Source organism: Salvelinus alpinus, chromosome 16 (genome assembly GCF_045679555.1).
Source record: "Salvelinus alpinus chromosome 16, SLU_Salpinus.1, whole genome shotgun sequence".
Lineage (NCBI taxonomy): Eukaryota > Metazoa > Chordata > Actinopteri > Salmoniformes > Salmonidae > Salvelinus > Salvelinus alpinus.
Window position 1 is genome coordinate 33,190,794 of NC_092101.1, and position 15,989 is coordinate 33,206,782.

General features: G+C 42.4%; 1 protein-coding gene and 1 long non-coding RNA gene across 3 annotated transcripts; one reads left to right on the forward strand and one right to left on the reverse strand.

Annotated features, from left to right (window-relative positions):
• Positions 1-5,603: 5,603 nt before the first annotated feature.
• LOC139541389 (uncharacterized) lies at positions 5,604-6,761 on the forward strand. Its single transcript, XR_011668339.1, has 3 exons — positions 5,604-5,878; positions 6,273-6,371; positions 6,534-6,761. It is a non-coding gene; the product is annotated as an uncharacterized lncRNA (long non-coding RNA).
• Positions 6,762-8,628: 1,867 nt separating this feature from the next.
• On the reverse strand, positions 8,629-12,398 carry glulb (glutamate-ammonia ligase (glutamine synthase) b). Of its 2 annotated transcripts, none has more exons than XM_071345990.1 (7): positions 12,161-12,398; positions 11,275-11,451; positions 10,841-11,002; positions 10,488-10,634; positions 10,104-10,231; positions 9,702-9,901; positions 8,629-9,523 (listed from the first exon to the last, which is right to left on the reverse strand). In XM_071345990.1, exons 2-7 carry the CDS (start codon positions 11,438-11,440, stop codon positions 9,205-9,207), a joined length of 1,122 nt encoding a protein of 373 aa, XP_071202091.1. In that variant the 5' UTR covers positions 11,441-11,451; positions 12,161-12,398; the 3' UTR covers positions 8,629-9,204. The 2 variants fall into 2 exon arrangements, with proteins under 2 accessions (XP_071202091.1, XP_071202092.1); XM_071345991.1 differs by having other exon boundaries at positions 11,275-11,690; positions 12,161-12,269.
• Positions 12,399-15,989: the final 3,591 nt, after the last annotated feature.

The window sequence follows — 15,989 nt, forward strand, 5'->3', positions numbered from 1 at the left end:
CTGTTAGACGAGGAGGATGCAGGCTCTATGTTAGAGGAGGAGGATGCAGGCTATATGATAGAGGAGGGGGATGCAGGCTATACGTTTTAGGAGGGGGATGCAGAATATATGTTAGAGGAGGAGGATGCAGGCTTTATGTTAGAGGAGGGAGGATACAGGCTATGTGTTAGAGGAGGGAGGATGCAGGCTATATATTAGTGGAGGAGGATGCGTGCTATATGTTAGAGGAGGGGGATGCAGGCTAATGTTAGAGGAGGCAGGCTATATGTTAGAGGAGGAGGATGCATGCTATCTGTTAGAGGAGGAGGATGCAGGCTATATGTTAGCGGAGGAGGATGCAGGCTACTTGTTAGAGGAGGGAGGTTATGTGTTAGAGGAGAGGGATGCAGGATATATGTTAGAGGAGAGGGATACAGGCTATATGTTAGAGGAGGCAGAGTATATGTTAGAGGAGGGGGATGCAGGCTATATTTTTTAGGAAGGGGATGCAGGCTATATGTTAGAAGATAGGGATGCAGGCTATATGTTAGAGGAGGAGGATGCAGGCTTTATGTTAGAGGAGGGAGGATGCAGGCCATGTGTTAAAGAAGGAAGATGCAGGCTATACGTTAGAGGAGGGGGATGCAGGCTTTATGTTAGAGGTAGCAGGCTATATGTTAGAGGAGATAGAATGCGGGCTTTATGTTGCAGGCTATACGTTAGAGGAGGGGGATGCAGGCTTTATGTTAGAGGTAGCAGGCTATATGTTAGAGGAGATAGAATGCGGGCTTTATGTTAGAGGAGGGAGGATGCAGGCTATACGTTAGAGGAGGGGGATGCAGGCTGTATGTTAGAGGAAGGGGATGCAGGCTATATGTTAGAGGAGGGATATTCAGGATATATATTAGAGGAGGCTGGCTATATGTTAGAGGAGGAGGATGCAGGCTATATGTTTGAGGATGGGGATACAGGCTAATGTTAGAGGAGGTTGGCTATATGTTAGAGGAAGGGGATGCAGGCTATATGCTAGGGGAGGGGGATGCAGGCTATACGTTAGAGGAGGCAGGCTATACGTTAGAGGAGGAGGATACATGCTATACGTTAGATGATGAGGATGCAGGCTACACGTTAGAGGAGGACGATGCAGGCTAAACGTTAGAGGAGGGGGATGCAGGCTATATGTAAGAGGAGGAGGATGCAGGCTATATGTTAGAGGAGGAGGATGCAGGCTATATGTTAGAGGAGGAGGAGGCAGGCTACATGTTAGAGGAGGTAGGTTATATGTTAGAGGAGATTGATGCAGGCTATATGTTAGAGGAGGGGGATGCAGGCTATATGTTAGAGGAGGCAGGCTATATGTTAGAGAAGGGGGATGCAGGCTATACGTTTTAGGAGGGGGTTGCAGGCTATATGTTAGAGGAGGAGGAGGCAGGCTATATGTTAGAGGAGGCAGGCTATATGTTAGAGGAGGGGGATGCAGGCTACATGTTAGAGGAGGAGGAGGCAGGCTATATGTTAGAGAAGGGGGATGCAGGCTATATGTTAGAGGAGGGGGATGCAGGCTATATGTTAGAGGAGGCAGGCTTTGTGTTAGAGGAGGTGGATGCAGACTATGTGTTAGAGGAGGAGGAGGCAGGCTATATGTTAGAGGAGGGGAATGCAGGATATATGTAAGAGGAGGGGGATGCAGGCTATATGTTAGAGGAGGAGGCAGGCTATATGTTAGAGGAGGAGGATGCAGGCTATACGTTAGAGGAGGGGGATGCAGGCTATATATTAGAGTTGGCAGGCTATTTGTTAGAGGAGTGGGTTTCAGGCTATATGATAGAGGACGGGGATGCAGGCTATATGTTAGAGGAGGGGGATGCTTGCTGTATGTTCAAGGAGGGATGATGCAGACTATACGTTAGAGGAGGAGGATTCAGGCCATATGTTAGTCGAGGAGGATGCAGGCTAATGTTAGAGGAGGCAAGCTATATGTTAGAGGAGGTTGATGCCGGCTATACGTTAGAGTAGGAGGATGCAAGCTATATGTTAGAGAGGGGGATGCAAGCTTTATGTTAGAGGAGGGGGATACAGGCTATACGTTAGAGGAGGAGGGTGCAGGCTATACGTTAGAGGAGGAGGATGCAGGCTATATGTTAGAGGAAGAGGATGCAGGCTATATGTTAGAGGAGGAGGATGCAGGCAGTGTGTTAGAGGAGGGGGATGCAGGCTATACGTTAGATCAGGAAGATGCAGGCTATATGTTTAGAGGAGGAGGATGCAGGTTTTGTGTTCGAGGAGGGGGATGCAGGCTATGCGTTTGACCTGGTGTCCTATTACAGACAGGGCCTATAGAAAGTCTACACCTACTTTAACCTTTTTCACATTTTGTTGCGTTACAAAGTCGGCTTGAAATAGATTTAAATTCATTTTCGGTCATTGATCTTGACAAAATACTCCATAATGTCAAAGTAAATAGAAAATTCTAGAAATTTTTACAAATAAATAAAACCTAAATATCTCAAATATAGCTGTTGCATAATTATTCATCCCCTTTGTTTAGGCAAGCCTAAATGAGTTCAGATGTTGTAGGAGTTGACATGATTTTTGAATTAATACCCCTTCCTCTGTCCCCCATACATACAACATCTGTAAGGTCTCTCAGTAATTTATTGAATTTTCAAGCACAGATTCAACTACAAAGACCAGGGAGCTTTTCAAAGCCTCGTAAAGAAGAGCAGTGATTGGTAGATGGTTAACAATACAGTTGAAGTCGGAAGTTTACATACACCTTAGCCAAATACATTTCAACTCAGTTCTTCACAATTCCTGACGTTTAATCCTAGTAAAAAGTCCTTGTCTTAGGTCAGTTAGGATCCCCACTTTATTTTAAGAATGTGAAATGTCAGAATAATAGTAAAGAGAATGATTTATTTCAGCTTTTATTTCTTTCATCACTTTCCCAGTGGGTCAGAAGTTTACATACACTCAATTAGTATTTGGTAGCACTGCCTTTAAATTGTTTTACTTGGGTCAAACGTTTCGGGTAGCCTTCCACAAGCTTCCCACAATAAGTTGGGGGAATTTTGACCCATTCCTCCTGACAGAGCTGGTGTAACTGAGTCAGGTTTGTAGGCCTCCTTGCTCGCACGTGCTTTTCAGTTCTGTCCACAAATTTTCTTTGGGATTGAGTTCAGGGCTTTGTGATGGCCACTCCAATATCTTGACTTTGTTGTCCTTAAGCCATTTTGCCACAACTTTGGAAGTATGCTTGGGGTCATTGTCCATTTGGAAGACCCATTTGCGACCAAGCTTTAACTTCCTGACTGACGTTTCGAGATGTTGCTTCAATATATCCACATAATTTTCCTACCTCATGATGCCATCTATTTTGTGAAGTGCACCAGTCCCTCCTGCAGCAAAGCACCCCCACAACATGATGCTGCCACCCCCGTGCTTCACGGTTGGGATGGTGTTCTTCGGCTTGCAAGCATCCCCCTTTTTCCTCCAAACATAACAATGGCCATTATGGCCAAACAGTTCTATTTTTATTTCATCAGACCAGAGGACATTTCTCCAAAAAGTACGATATTTGTCCCCATGTGCAGTTGCAAACTGTAGTCTGGCTTTTTTATGGCGGGTTTGGAGCAGTGGCTTCTTCCTTGCTGAGCGGCCTTTCAGGTTATGTCGATATAGGACACGTCTTACTGTGGATATAGATACTTTGTACCTGTTTCCTCCAGCATCTTCACAAGGTCCTTTGCTGTTGTTCTGGGATTGATTTGCACTTTTCGCACCAAAGTATGGCGTTTATACTTGCATACTATTGTTTGTACAGATGAACGTGGTACCTTCAGGCGTATGGAAATTGCTCCCAAGGATAGACCAGACTTGTGGAGGTCTACAATGTTTTTTCTGAGGTCTTGGCTGATATCTTTTGATTTTCCCATGAGAGGCACTGAGTTTGAAAGTAGGCCTTGAAATACATCCACAGGTACACCTCCAATTGACTCAAATTATGTCAATTAGCCTATCAGAAGCTTCTAAAGCCATGACATCATTTTCTGGAATTTTCCAAGCTGTTTAATGGCACAGTCGTCTTAGTGTATGTTAACTTCTGACCCACTGGAATTGTGATACAGTGAAATATAAGTGAAATAATCTGTATGTAAACAATTGTTGGAAAAATTACTTGTGTCATGCACAAAGTAGATGTCCCAACCGACTTGCCAAAACTATAGTTTGTTAACATGAAATAATATAAAATAAATATAAATAAAAAAATATAAATAAAATAGATAACATTAATTTGTCAAATTAGGGTTAGGGTTATTAACCCGAAGAAAAAAATAAAAAATAAAAATAAATTCCAACAGGAAAAAAGGTTCACCTTCCAACAGGACAACGACCCTAAGCACACAGCCAGGACAACGTAGGAGTGGCTTCGGGACAAGTCTCTGAATGTCCTTGATTACCCCAGCCAGAGCCCGGACTTGAACCCAATCGAACATCTCTGGAGAGACCTGAAAATAGCTGTGCAGCGACGCTCCCCATCCAACCTGACAGAGCTTCAGAGGATTTGCAGAGAAGAATGCGAGCAACTCCCCAAATACAGGTGTACCAAGCTTGATAGTCTTTCATGGTTGAGGGGAAATTGACTACTTCTCTTCTAGTCTTCTTAAGAAACATTTGTGTGTTGAAAATGCCCAACCACTTGTAAAATCTATTTTTCATGCACTTCAAACAGACATACCCCACCGGTTTACATTTTAGTCATTTAGCAGACTCTCTTATCCAGAGCGAATTACAGGAACAATTATGGTTAAGTGCCTTGCTCAAGGTGAAGAAGCGACTCCGGGATTTTGGCCTAGGCAGTTGCAAAGAAAAAGCCATATCTCTGTCCAGTGTCTGTGTTCTTTTGTCCATCTTAATCTTTTATTTTTATTGGCCAGTCTGAGATATGGCTTTTTCTTTGCAACTCTGCCTAGAAGGTCAGCATACCCGAGTCGCCTCTTCACTGTTGACGTTGAGACTGTTTTTTTGCGGGTACTATTTAATGAAGCTGCCAGTTGAGGACTTGTGAGGCGTCTGTTTCTCAAACTAGACACTCTAATGTACTTGTCCTATTGCTTAGTTGTGCACCGGGGCCTCCCACTCCTCTTTCTATTCTGGTTAGAGACAGTTTGCGCTGTTCTGTGAAGGGAGTAGTACACAGCGTTGTACGAGATCTTCAGTTTCTTGGCAATTTCTCGCATGCAATAGCCTTCATTTCTCAGAACAATAAAAGACTGACGAATTTCGGGAAGAATGGTATTTGTTTCTGGCCATTTTGAGCCTGTAATCGAACCCACAAATGTTGAAGCTCCAGTTTAATTGCTTCTTTAATCAGCACAAATGTTTTCAGCTGTGCTAACATAATTGCAAAAGTGTTTTATAATGATCAATTAGCCTTATAAAATTATAAACTTGGATTAGCTACACAACATGCCATTGGAACACAGGAGTGATGGTTGCTGATAATGGGCCTCTGTACACCTGTGTAGATATTCATTTACAACATTAACAATGTCTACACTGTATTTCCGCTAAATTTGATGTTATTTTAATGGACAAAAATGTGATTTTCTTTCAAAAACAAGGACATTTCTAAGTGACCCCAAACTTTTGAACGGTAGTGTATGTGGATAACTTCTCGATGATGTCATCATCCCAGCTGTAGTGGACAACACCAAAGGAGGGGGAGAGCGTGAGAGTTGTTGACCTGTTCAAACAAACAAGTTGGGAAGAACTTGGAACAAACTACCATGATAAAAAGATCCCTTTCAGTAAGAAACAGTCCCACAAGTCCTGACGTTCCACTCCTCTGCTGGAGACAGAACAAAGGAGTACACAGCTGTAAACTACTGCAGCTCAGGTCAGTAAGAGAATACACACTTCCAAAAACTTGACTTTTTCATGAACAAGACTGTCAAAGAAGAGCAAGCTGTCTCCAAATGGCACCACATTCCCTACATGGGCCTCGTTAATAGAGGCAGTCCAATTCTGGTCTTTTCCCCAATTATTCTCAAAATATCAATAAGTGGAAAGATATCAGAATTGGGTTGCCAGTGTAAACCTAGCCATAGTGCACTACTTTTGACCAGGGCTCTGGTCAAAAGTAGTGCACTATGGCTGCACTATGAATGGTATAGGGTGCCATTTAGGACTGGCCCTCTGTAACAATTTCCATGGTTCACTACAGGTTGATAGGAAAACATCTGACGTTATGATATCAGAATATAGAGGTTAACATTTTCACTGTCCCATAGCCTATTTACAGTAGTGGAATGTTTGATTTCATAACAACTGCATAAAGACGTCTCGTCTCAGTCATGCGCTGTACCAGACCTGAGGACATGAGGGGGAGGGTAAATATGAATACACTATTTTATATCAAATCCTACTAATTTCACACGTGACCCCTACATAACCCCACTCTTTCTCTTTGTGTGTGTGAAGATTGAAAGTAACTGTTTTCACCCCTACCATTTCTTTAGTGATGTCATATTTCTGTACACCAATATCTACAGGGTTTCCAGAGATATTGGCACAGCGGTCTAAAGCACTGCATCTCAGTGCAAGGGGCATCACTACAGTCCTTGGTTCGATTCCAGGCTGTATCACATCCGTCCGTGATTGGGAGTCCCATAGGGCGGCGCACAATTGGCCCAGCGTCGTCCGGGTTTGGCCGTCATTGTCAATAAGAATTTGTTCTTAACTGACTTGCCTAGTTAAATAAAGGTTACATAAAAAACAAATGTGTATTCACTGATTTGGCTTTGCTCCAGTTACAGTGGTGACCATTAGGAGAAAACTTGTGACAGTAATAAGACAGATGTTATATATAGGAAAGACACCAAGAGACAACAAAAATACTATTTACACACTATTCATATTCTTATATAGTTTAGTTAAATTAGAGAGGCTCTGTGGTACAATATGTTTTTTTTGTATCTGTTTTTTAAAGCTAAACTTGCTTTTTGCCTGAGTAACCTCTGGTGGCAGAGCATTCCACGATGGCTCTACACATAACTGTGCGATGCATTACATCTGTTTTTGGTGTGGCACAGTGAACACTTGAACCTGGCAAAATATCTTTAAATTGGAACAAAGTGACAGGCAGTTTGAAAGATGTTTTCCCCGTGGCTAGTTTCCAGGTTTCCTTGCAGCCTTTTGGGTGGTACAGGAACAGGCACACCTCTCTTTACTTTGGGCCTGCAGAAGTAGGTTAAAGGTATCAAAACAGACCTGCTTCCCTCGCCTGCCAAGTGTATCAATCTCACCGTCAGAACGTGACTCAGAGACACATGGTAGTTCAAATACTGGTACGTCTCTGGTGTCAATTATACAAAAACATGTCAGTCAAGATTCTCGCTCACATTGAGTTCGAACAGGAGCAGTGTTTCCTTTTTCTTCCACCTGTGATGTGGGTAACACACCTGCCCCTCTATCCTAATGGTGTTGTAATTGCCTGTATTTGTACCAGGGTTCAAATTAGTCTCATGGGAATAAGGATTTCCATAACAGGGAATTGGACTTTGGAAGCTCTCTCATTAAATGTGCCGTGTCCTGTCCTCAACAAGTAAACACTAGCCTTCTTGGCACAATGTACACTTACAAGAACATTCAAACATATGACATCACCTTCACTGATAAAGAAATTAAGATAAGGATCACCAAGAGCACTCCATGAAAGTTAAAGTATACTAAGAATTGGTAGCACAAGTTTGTGCCAAAGCTTCACTAGAAATGAAAAAAAAAACAAAAGAAAAGTGTGGTCAGGGTCAGTGCAGTTCATTTGCAATGTGCAGTTAGGCAGCACTGATAATGCTGACAAGGCAGAATAACTCTGACAAAAGCAATGTCTGAACTGCAGAAAGGTGACTACCAAGTGCCCATTGTCTTCAGTCACATAATCAGATACTGTCTCCTCCACTGATTCTTAACGTTTTGAAATAGAGATTATGTAAACGTTGACTTAAATAGGCATCAATTTAAGCAAGTATGTTCTTTGCCATCATAAGTATTCATCAATCTCATTTGTACTTTTGTCATTTAGCACTCTTATCCAGAGAGACTTACAGGAGCAGTTAGGATTAAATGCCTTGCTCAAAGGCACATTGACAGCTGTTTCACCTAGTCCACTCAAGGATTTGAACCAGGGACCTTTGGGTTACTTACTGGCCCAATGCACTTAACTGCTAGGCTACCTACTGCCCAGACATCTCTAGTTAAAAGGGACTTGAAATAAATTGCTCGCTGACATTTCCTACAGTAAGTCATTACACTAAGTTCATTCAGTCTCTTAAAACTAGGGAACAGTCAAGCGGTCCAAAGACCCACCTGAATGGACAAGAAATAAATGACTCCACCACATTGAGCCAAGGTTGTGCTCCTGATTAAAGGCTAAATTGAGAAGCACGTCACCTCAGTGTTGATCTGACAAGGTTACCTTTACAGTAAATTCTTACAAAAGATTGCATGTAAACCAAAATTAATCTCTGCACTTTGACAACTGCTTCATGTAAAAATATATATATTTTTAAAAGCTCTACAAAAATACATTTGTTTGAGCTCTACCGTTTACTTTAACATGAACAAATTATATACTGTACAATTGAAGAATCAGATTGTAAAAATATATTTTAATCTTCCAAATAAGAAAATGGGTTCTTGATACAACTTCTACTAAATGGTAGACAATAGAGATCCACACATGTATAAAAACACAGATGCACCTTGGATCCTTTTGGGTTTGTGTACCACACGAGCCAGACCACACATGGCATAGTCATAAATCTACAGCATCTTGGTTAGTATATCATGTTAAACATGAGTAGCAACTTGTCTAGTTTTGTGTATCCTTTACATAGGAAACATTTCACCCTCCTCAACTGACATGTCTGGAATCATTCTTTAGCATCAATTATATGGAAATATTGGCAGTGATCAAGCTAAAAAAAGGTAGGGACTACGCTTCCCTGAACACACGGCAGAATACATCAAGCATACTCATTCATCTCAAGTAAAATATATATATTTTTTAATGGCTAAAAAGCAAGCCCTACATGGATGGTCAAGACTTGCAATTTACAAGGGGTTTCCAAAGCCACAGACAAAACAGTACTGGGAATGACACTTCATGAGGCATAGCTCAAGAGGAGAGAAGGGGGATTATTTCAGTCCAACAGAGTACCTAGTTTATTTGCTGTATTCTGTAGGCTCCTCCCCCACTTCACTGAGCAAACATGTGCGTATCATGGCTTCTGTGACTGCATATGGGTCACAGTTTGCTGATGGGCGGCGGTCCTCGAAGTAGCCCTTCTTGTCCTGACCGACTGAGCGGGGGATGCGGATGCTGGCGCCACGGTTTGCCACACCGGCTGAGAACTCATGGATATTGGATGTTTCGTGGTGACCGGTCAACCGGCGCGCGTTGTCCAGCCCCCCTTTGGGGTCGTAGGCACAGATGTGGTAGCGGTGTCTCTTTCCCAGCTTCTCGATCGACTCCTCAATGGCCCTTTGTGGATAGGGGGGGGGGGTTAATCCACCACTAAAGAGATTTAAGCCTAAAAACCTTATGCCGGTTTCCCAGACAGATTTAGCAAAATGCCATTGAAGTCAAGCCCTAGGATTAATATGGGTCCAGGGAAAATGTCCCTTAATGCATTTCCAGCACAAACTCAATTCATGCCTACCTCAACCCACCATCTTCTCTCATCTCCTTGGTGCTGAAGTTGGTATGGCAGCCAGCACCATTCCAGTTCCCAGGGATGGGCTTGGGGTCGAATGAGGCCACTACACCAAAATCCTCACACACCCGGTGCAGGATGAACCGAGCTGCCCAGAGGTGGTCTCCCATGTTGATCCCTTCACAAGGACCCACCTGGAACTCCCACTGGAAGACACAATACAGACTGTACATGAGGCTTAGGGATGAGAGACTCTAGCTTGAAAGTTTAAAGGTTTTAGAACACTGGGCCGTTTCCCAGTCACAAATTAAGCCTAGTCCAGGACTAAAAAGGCAGGTTTAATCTGTATCTGTGGTAAGAATTGGCCCCAATAGGATTTATTTTGATATAATGTGCAGTGTTTCCTACCTGAGCTGGCATGACTTCAGCATTGGTGCCACATATCTGAACCCCGGCATAAAGACAGGCCCTGTAGTGGGCTTCTACGATGTCTCTACCGTACGCCTTGTCTGCGCCTACTCCACAGTAGTAGGGACCTGTTCAGAAACAACACATCAACAGGATTAATGCCAGTGGTTTTTTGGCATTGGTTAAAACAGTGAACAGTTTAAACTCTCAAACCTAAGTACTTTAGTTGAATGTACCAATTTCAAGTCACGCTGGATAAGAGTCTGCTGAAAAACCAAAGCTATGTCCGAAATGGCAGCCCTTTCCCCTATACATCTGGTCAAATGTTGAGCCCTATATAAGGAATTGGGTGCCATTTGGGACACAGACAACTCTCAAACTGACCTTGGGGACCAGGGAAGCCGTTAGAAGGCCAACCAAAAGGATGTCCGTCTGTGCCCAGGATGGTGTATTCCTGTTCCATACCGAACCAAGGGACCTGGTTCTCTACCATCTCCATGATCTTCTTACACATCAGCCGGAGATTGGTTTCTGGTGGGAGACAAATATAGGAATACATTACACTGAGCCAATTGGGACTGGACTCAATGCTCATTTAAGGGAGGGCTGTGTTCAGTAGGCACAAAATGAAAGACATTAACTGTCAGTAGAATTCTGAACTTGTCCAATAAGAAACACTAATATGAATTTTCTTTCAAACATTTATGTCCCAAGGTCACTTTACCGCTCAGGCTTACCTGCAGGCTTGCGGTTGTATTTGAGCACTTGACACAGAACCAGTTTGTTGGGGTCTTTCCTGAAGGGGTCTCTGAACATAGCAGCAGGGATCAGATACATGTCGCTGTTAGAGCCCTCTGACTGGTACGTACTGGAACCATCAAAGTTCCACTCTGGAAGATCTGGAGAGGGGGAACTGTGAAATTAACAGAACTAAAGGGACTCAACTACTCTTTAAGTTCAGGGTAATGTAAGGACTATCATCAATCAGAATTTGATCAGTCGATGAGTATGCCATCTGTATAAAACACAGAATGTATTAGGGAAGTAAGCCTAAACATTTGTTAAGATCTATGAAGGTAAACATCTGATCTTATGCATCTCAATCCCATCACATTATGGGGAAGGAGTTCCCATTGGCCATTTGTTTTTCTTAAAGGGTTGCTAAATGTACCATCAATGGTCTTGGGTTCAGAATCCAGAGTTCTGGTCTTGCAGCGGAGCCCCTCTCCAGTCCCATCTATCCAGATGTACATGGCCTGAACCTTGTCTCCCTGAGGAAGAGCCATATACTGCTGCTTCACAGCTTTACTCAAACTGGCACTCTCTGAAGTGGCCATTTTCACTGAGCCTTGAAAACAAAGAGCAATACATGCATTTGATTCTTAGAATTGAAACATTTGAGGTCTACAGTTATTATATTGTGCCTGTCCAGTGATATAGTGAAAATGTAATATACTCAAAACAACCAGACAATATGTGAGCCCTAAACAGACGAGTCCATGCATATGCGCTACACCTGATGCTTCCCCTCCTTCACAATCCTGCTTCAAGACAGCTTGGTCAGCAACCAGGGATTTAATCTTAACACTAAAAACAAAAGGATTTATATGCGGATGTTTTGTAAGAGTAGCTGCCAAATTAAAATTGCACCAACGTGTTATAAATGAGATCACTATCCACATCCTGGTAATATCGAGTCAAATCCATGAAGGTTTGTAACATGCATGAAAGCATGCTGCAAACCGCTGTGTGGTCATGGTTATTTACAACGTTACTAATCCCAGTTTACAATAAAGGAAATTAAAGCGCTCTGTGGTTTCTGTCGTCAGGCAAACATACGTCTAGAACACACTACCCATCAGATTAACACAATAAAAAGCGGCACACAATCATATAACTAGGAGGTCAACAACCATAGTAATAGGATTTAATAAAATACCTAATAATTAGGCTAAGAGATGCAAAACTAAACACCAATTAGTGCAATTTGATAAACATACACAATGAAATTGTCATAGTTAGTCCTAGATTTTTGAAAATTATTCAGAAATAATTACCTTATATCAAGTAAAGAATAGGATTAAAACCCTTGTACAGCCTTCAGTAAATGTCCTGTGTAATCCTAAATGGTTACCTTTCATTCGCTTACAAAAAAAACAGTCCGATTTATAAAAGGGAGATGGGATCCCCTTGCCTCGGATTGGCTGGAGAGAAACGTGATCCCTTCGTGCTAAAGTAATGTAGAGCTCATGGGTTGCATTCATTGGTCGGCACGAAAAATCAGCAGTTTGTTTCAATATCATGGCCACAATCCAGCCCAAATAAATCTTTGTTGAAAGGCTCAAAACAACTATTTGTTTGCTAAATTAATGCTAAATATCGTTAACTAAACCTCAAATAAGTTTGTTAATATTAGGATATAAAAAAAATATATGAAACGGGAAAAAGACAATCCATTGAATAATTTCTATAATATGGTAACTATAGGGAACGATGAATGATGACGCCCCCTGGCGGCATGAAAACAATTATTTATGAAATTAATGATTGTCCGTGCTATCCTGCTATCCGGGTTATTGGGACCTCCCTACTTCTACCCCACTGAAATTGACCTTTAAAATGGTTAAGGGTTATAGTTAAGATTAGGATTACACTAGATATCACAGATACAAAGTCAAAATTGGCTATATTGTAAAAATTCACGAAAACAAACATTTGTTTTTTGGTCTTCATTTAAGATTAGGGTTAGGCTAGGTTAGCAATGTGGTTAGGGTGCGGGTTACGCTTCGAACACACCGACTGTGTAAGGCATCACTGCTGCATAACATTTTGCGCAGCTAGGCAACTATACTGATGCAGGTACCTTTTGCAAATGGTCGCATGCGGTTGGACACATGGAGGAGAGAATAATTTTCGCAGTATCTTCAAAACCTGTCTTTTTGACACAACTGCTGACAGCTACAGGGACATAAACACACAAAATGCTGCTTGGAGACAAGTGTCCACGATAGTAGGATTGCCAGGTCAGTTTAGTAGTGAGCTTGTGCTAGATGTGGCTAGTTAGCGTTAGCTAGCAGACCCACACAGACCTGCGCTTTCGGCGGGGCTGATCCCGGCCCAACAGCGCGATCAAGACCACCTTCCTCAACGTTGGTCTCATTGTTGAAAGAGCCTACTCTGCCTATCTTTACTATTTATTATTGCATTTCGCTCCAAAACTGCATTTGAGGGAAATTATATTATAGGCTCTCACAATTAATTTGAGGATGTCATCGAATAAATAATATACTTGGCAAATAAATTTATAAAAAATGTAAAGAAATTATGCAATCAAACTGTTTTTATGTAATCACAAATTTTTACTGAATGTGTATGCAAAAAAAAAACGACATTCATATTTTGCTACTTTCTGTCAAGTCCACTCATACAATTTGATGCATACGTTCGATTTATCGAACGTATGCACCACACAGAACGCAATGCTGCAAGGCAAATGCAGCGTTCCATTGGAAATGAATGTACTTCTGGTGTCTCGAAACGCAATGACACAGTCGGTGTGTTCGAAGCGTTAGGTTTGACATCACAGGTTGGGACGCTGAAAGGAATCAGGAGAGCGCCACGTTTTTGTTCTCTGTCCCATGCACCATCGCCTGTGAACATCAAGATTACATAGGGTTTCCACCTCTTCCGAATTCGCCAGATGAAGGCCGCCCCTATTCATTTTCAACAGGGGCACGCGGAGCAATGGGAAGGTGTGAGCGATACAAAAAGTTCAGCTCTGCTCTACATTATGCAAATTGCATGCGGCCACCGCAGCTGTTAACCATCAGGTGAGGAGCAGATGTTTGCTTGAAAATCTTCCCTTCATAAAACATAGTTCCGCCTGTCATTAGTTTTGGCCAAGCACAACCCAAAACATATGGAGGAAAGCCAATCATCGCTGTGTCTGGTTTTCCAATTCTATATGATTTTGCTTTGTAAGAATACAGACACAAATCATAAAGTCAATGGCATGGAGTAGGATTGCATAGGTTGTTGGCGCTGATGGTAGGTGAAGAGAGACTTGCACAACACATTTTTGTTCATGCTGCCTGCTAGCTATGAACATCAAGCAAACTAAACTTCAAAACTGCGATCAAAGCCACCAGTTGTGAATGTGTTGACTAAATTAAATTGTGAAATTTGCCCCCCAAAGGGTAGAAATCACCAGTAACACACATTATAACAGTGTACATTATACACTAAGCACGAATTTCCCATGTAATATGCTACCTGTTGGATTATGGTATTTTAACACGATTCTCATATATTATAGTTTATGGCTCTTTCATTAGACTGGTGTCATGACATTGATAATTAAAGCTCACTTTCTGTAAAATACATAGGCCTACATGGACATGAATGGGAACTTTGGGTAAAGGAAATTGTGGCTTTGACCTGCAAACATTGTTGTGCAAATATCTCTTTACCCACCATGAAATAAAATGTTATTGGTCACATACACATATTTACCTGATGTTATTGCGAGTGTAGCGGAATGCTTGTGTTCCTAGCTCCAACATTGCAGTAGTATCTAACAATTCACAACAATACACACAAATCTAAAAGTAAAGAATAGAATTAAGAAATATATAAATATTCGAATGAGCAATGTCAGAGTGGCATTGACAAAAAACAGTAGAATAGAATACAGTATATACATAATAAATGAGTAACGCAGTATGTAAATATGATTAAAGTGACCAGTGATTCCATGTCTATGTACATAGGGCGGCAGCTTCTAAGGTGCAGGGTTGATTAACCGGGTGGTAGCCGTCTGGTAGCCAACATCTCTGCAATCCTCCTCCATGCCATTGACCTTCTGATCTTGTCTCTGTATTCTAAAATCATTCTCAAACAAACTAGGTAGAATTACAACACTCCCCATTTTTCATTTTTCATTTGATTATCACTCTGTCACTCAGATTTAATTGTCACTCAGCTTATAATAATAGCATGCATCACCAATGCATGCCAGTGTGATGGCATACAGTATGAGGACATTATTGGCCTAATTGGCATGTGCAATCAATGTGCCCTTTGTCATTGTACATCTGAAGCAGAAAATAGCTTAACTCACACATCTTTTGCATTTTGATGAGCTACAGTAACTATATGTTCTCAATTTTAAATGATACCAGTAGATAATGTATATGAGGCTAACCATAAGCCAGATGATCTACACCTGCGGGACAGGTACATGATGGCAACAACAACTGCCCGAGTTACACCAGGAAAGCACAATCCCTCCATCAGTGCTCAGACTGTCCGCAATAGGCTGAGAGAGGCTGGACTGAGGGCTTGTAGGCCTGTTGTAAGGCAGGTCCTCACCAGACATCACAGGCAACAACATTGCCTATGGGCACAAACCCACCGTCGCTGGACCAGACAGGACTGGCAAAAAGTGCTCTTCACTGACGAGTCGTGGTTTTGTCTCACCAGGGGTGATGGTCGGATTCGCGTTTATCGTCGAAGGAATGAGCGTTACACCGAGGCCTGTACTCTGGTGCGGGATCGATATGGAGGTGGAGGGTCCGTCATGGTCTGGGGCAGTGTGTCACAGCATCATTGGACTGAGCTTGTTGTCATTGCAGGCAATCTCAACGCTGTGCGTTACAGGGAAGACATCCTCCTCCCTCATGTGGTACCCTTCCTGCAGGCTCATCCTGACATGACCCTCCAGTATGACAATGCCATCAGCCATACTGCTCGTTCTGTGCGTGATTTCCTGCAAGACAGAAATGTCAGTGTCCTGCCATGGCCAGCGAAGAGCCCGGCTCTCAATCCCATTGAGCACGTCTGGGACCTGTTGTATCGGAGGGTGAGGGCTAGGTCCATTCCCCCAGA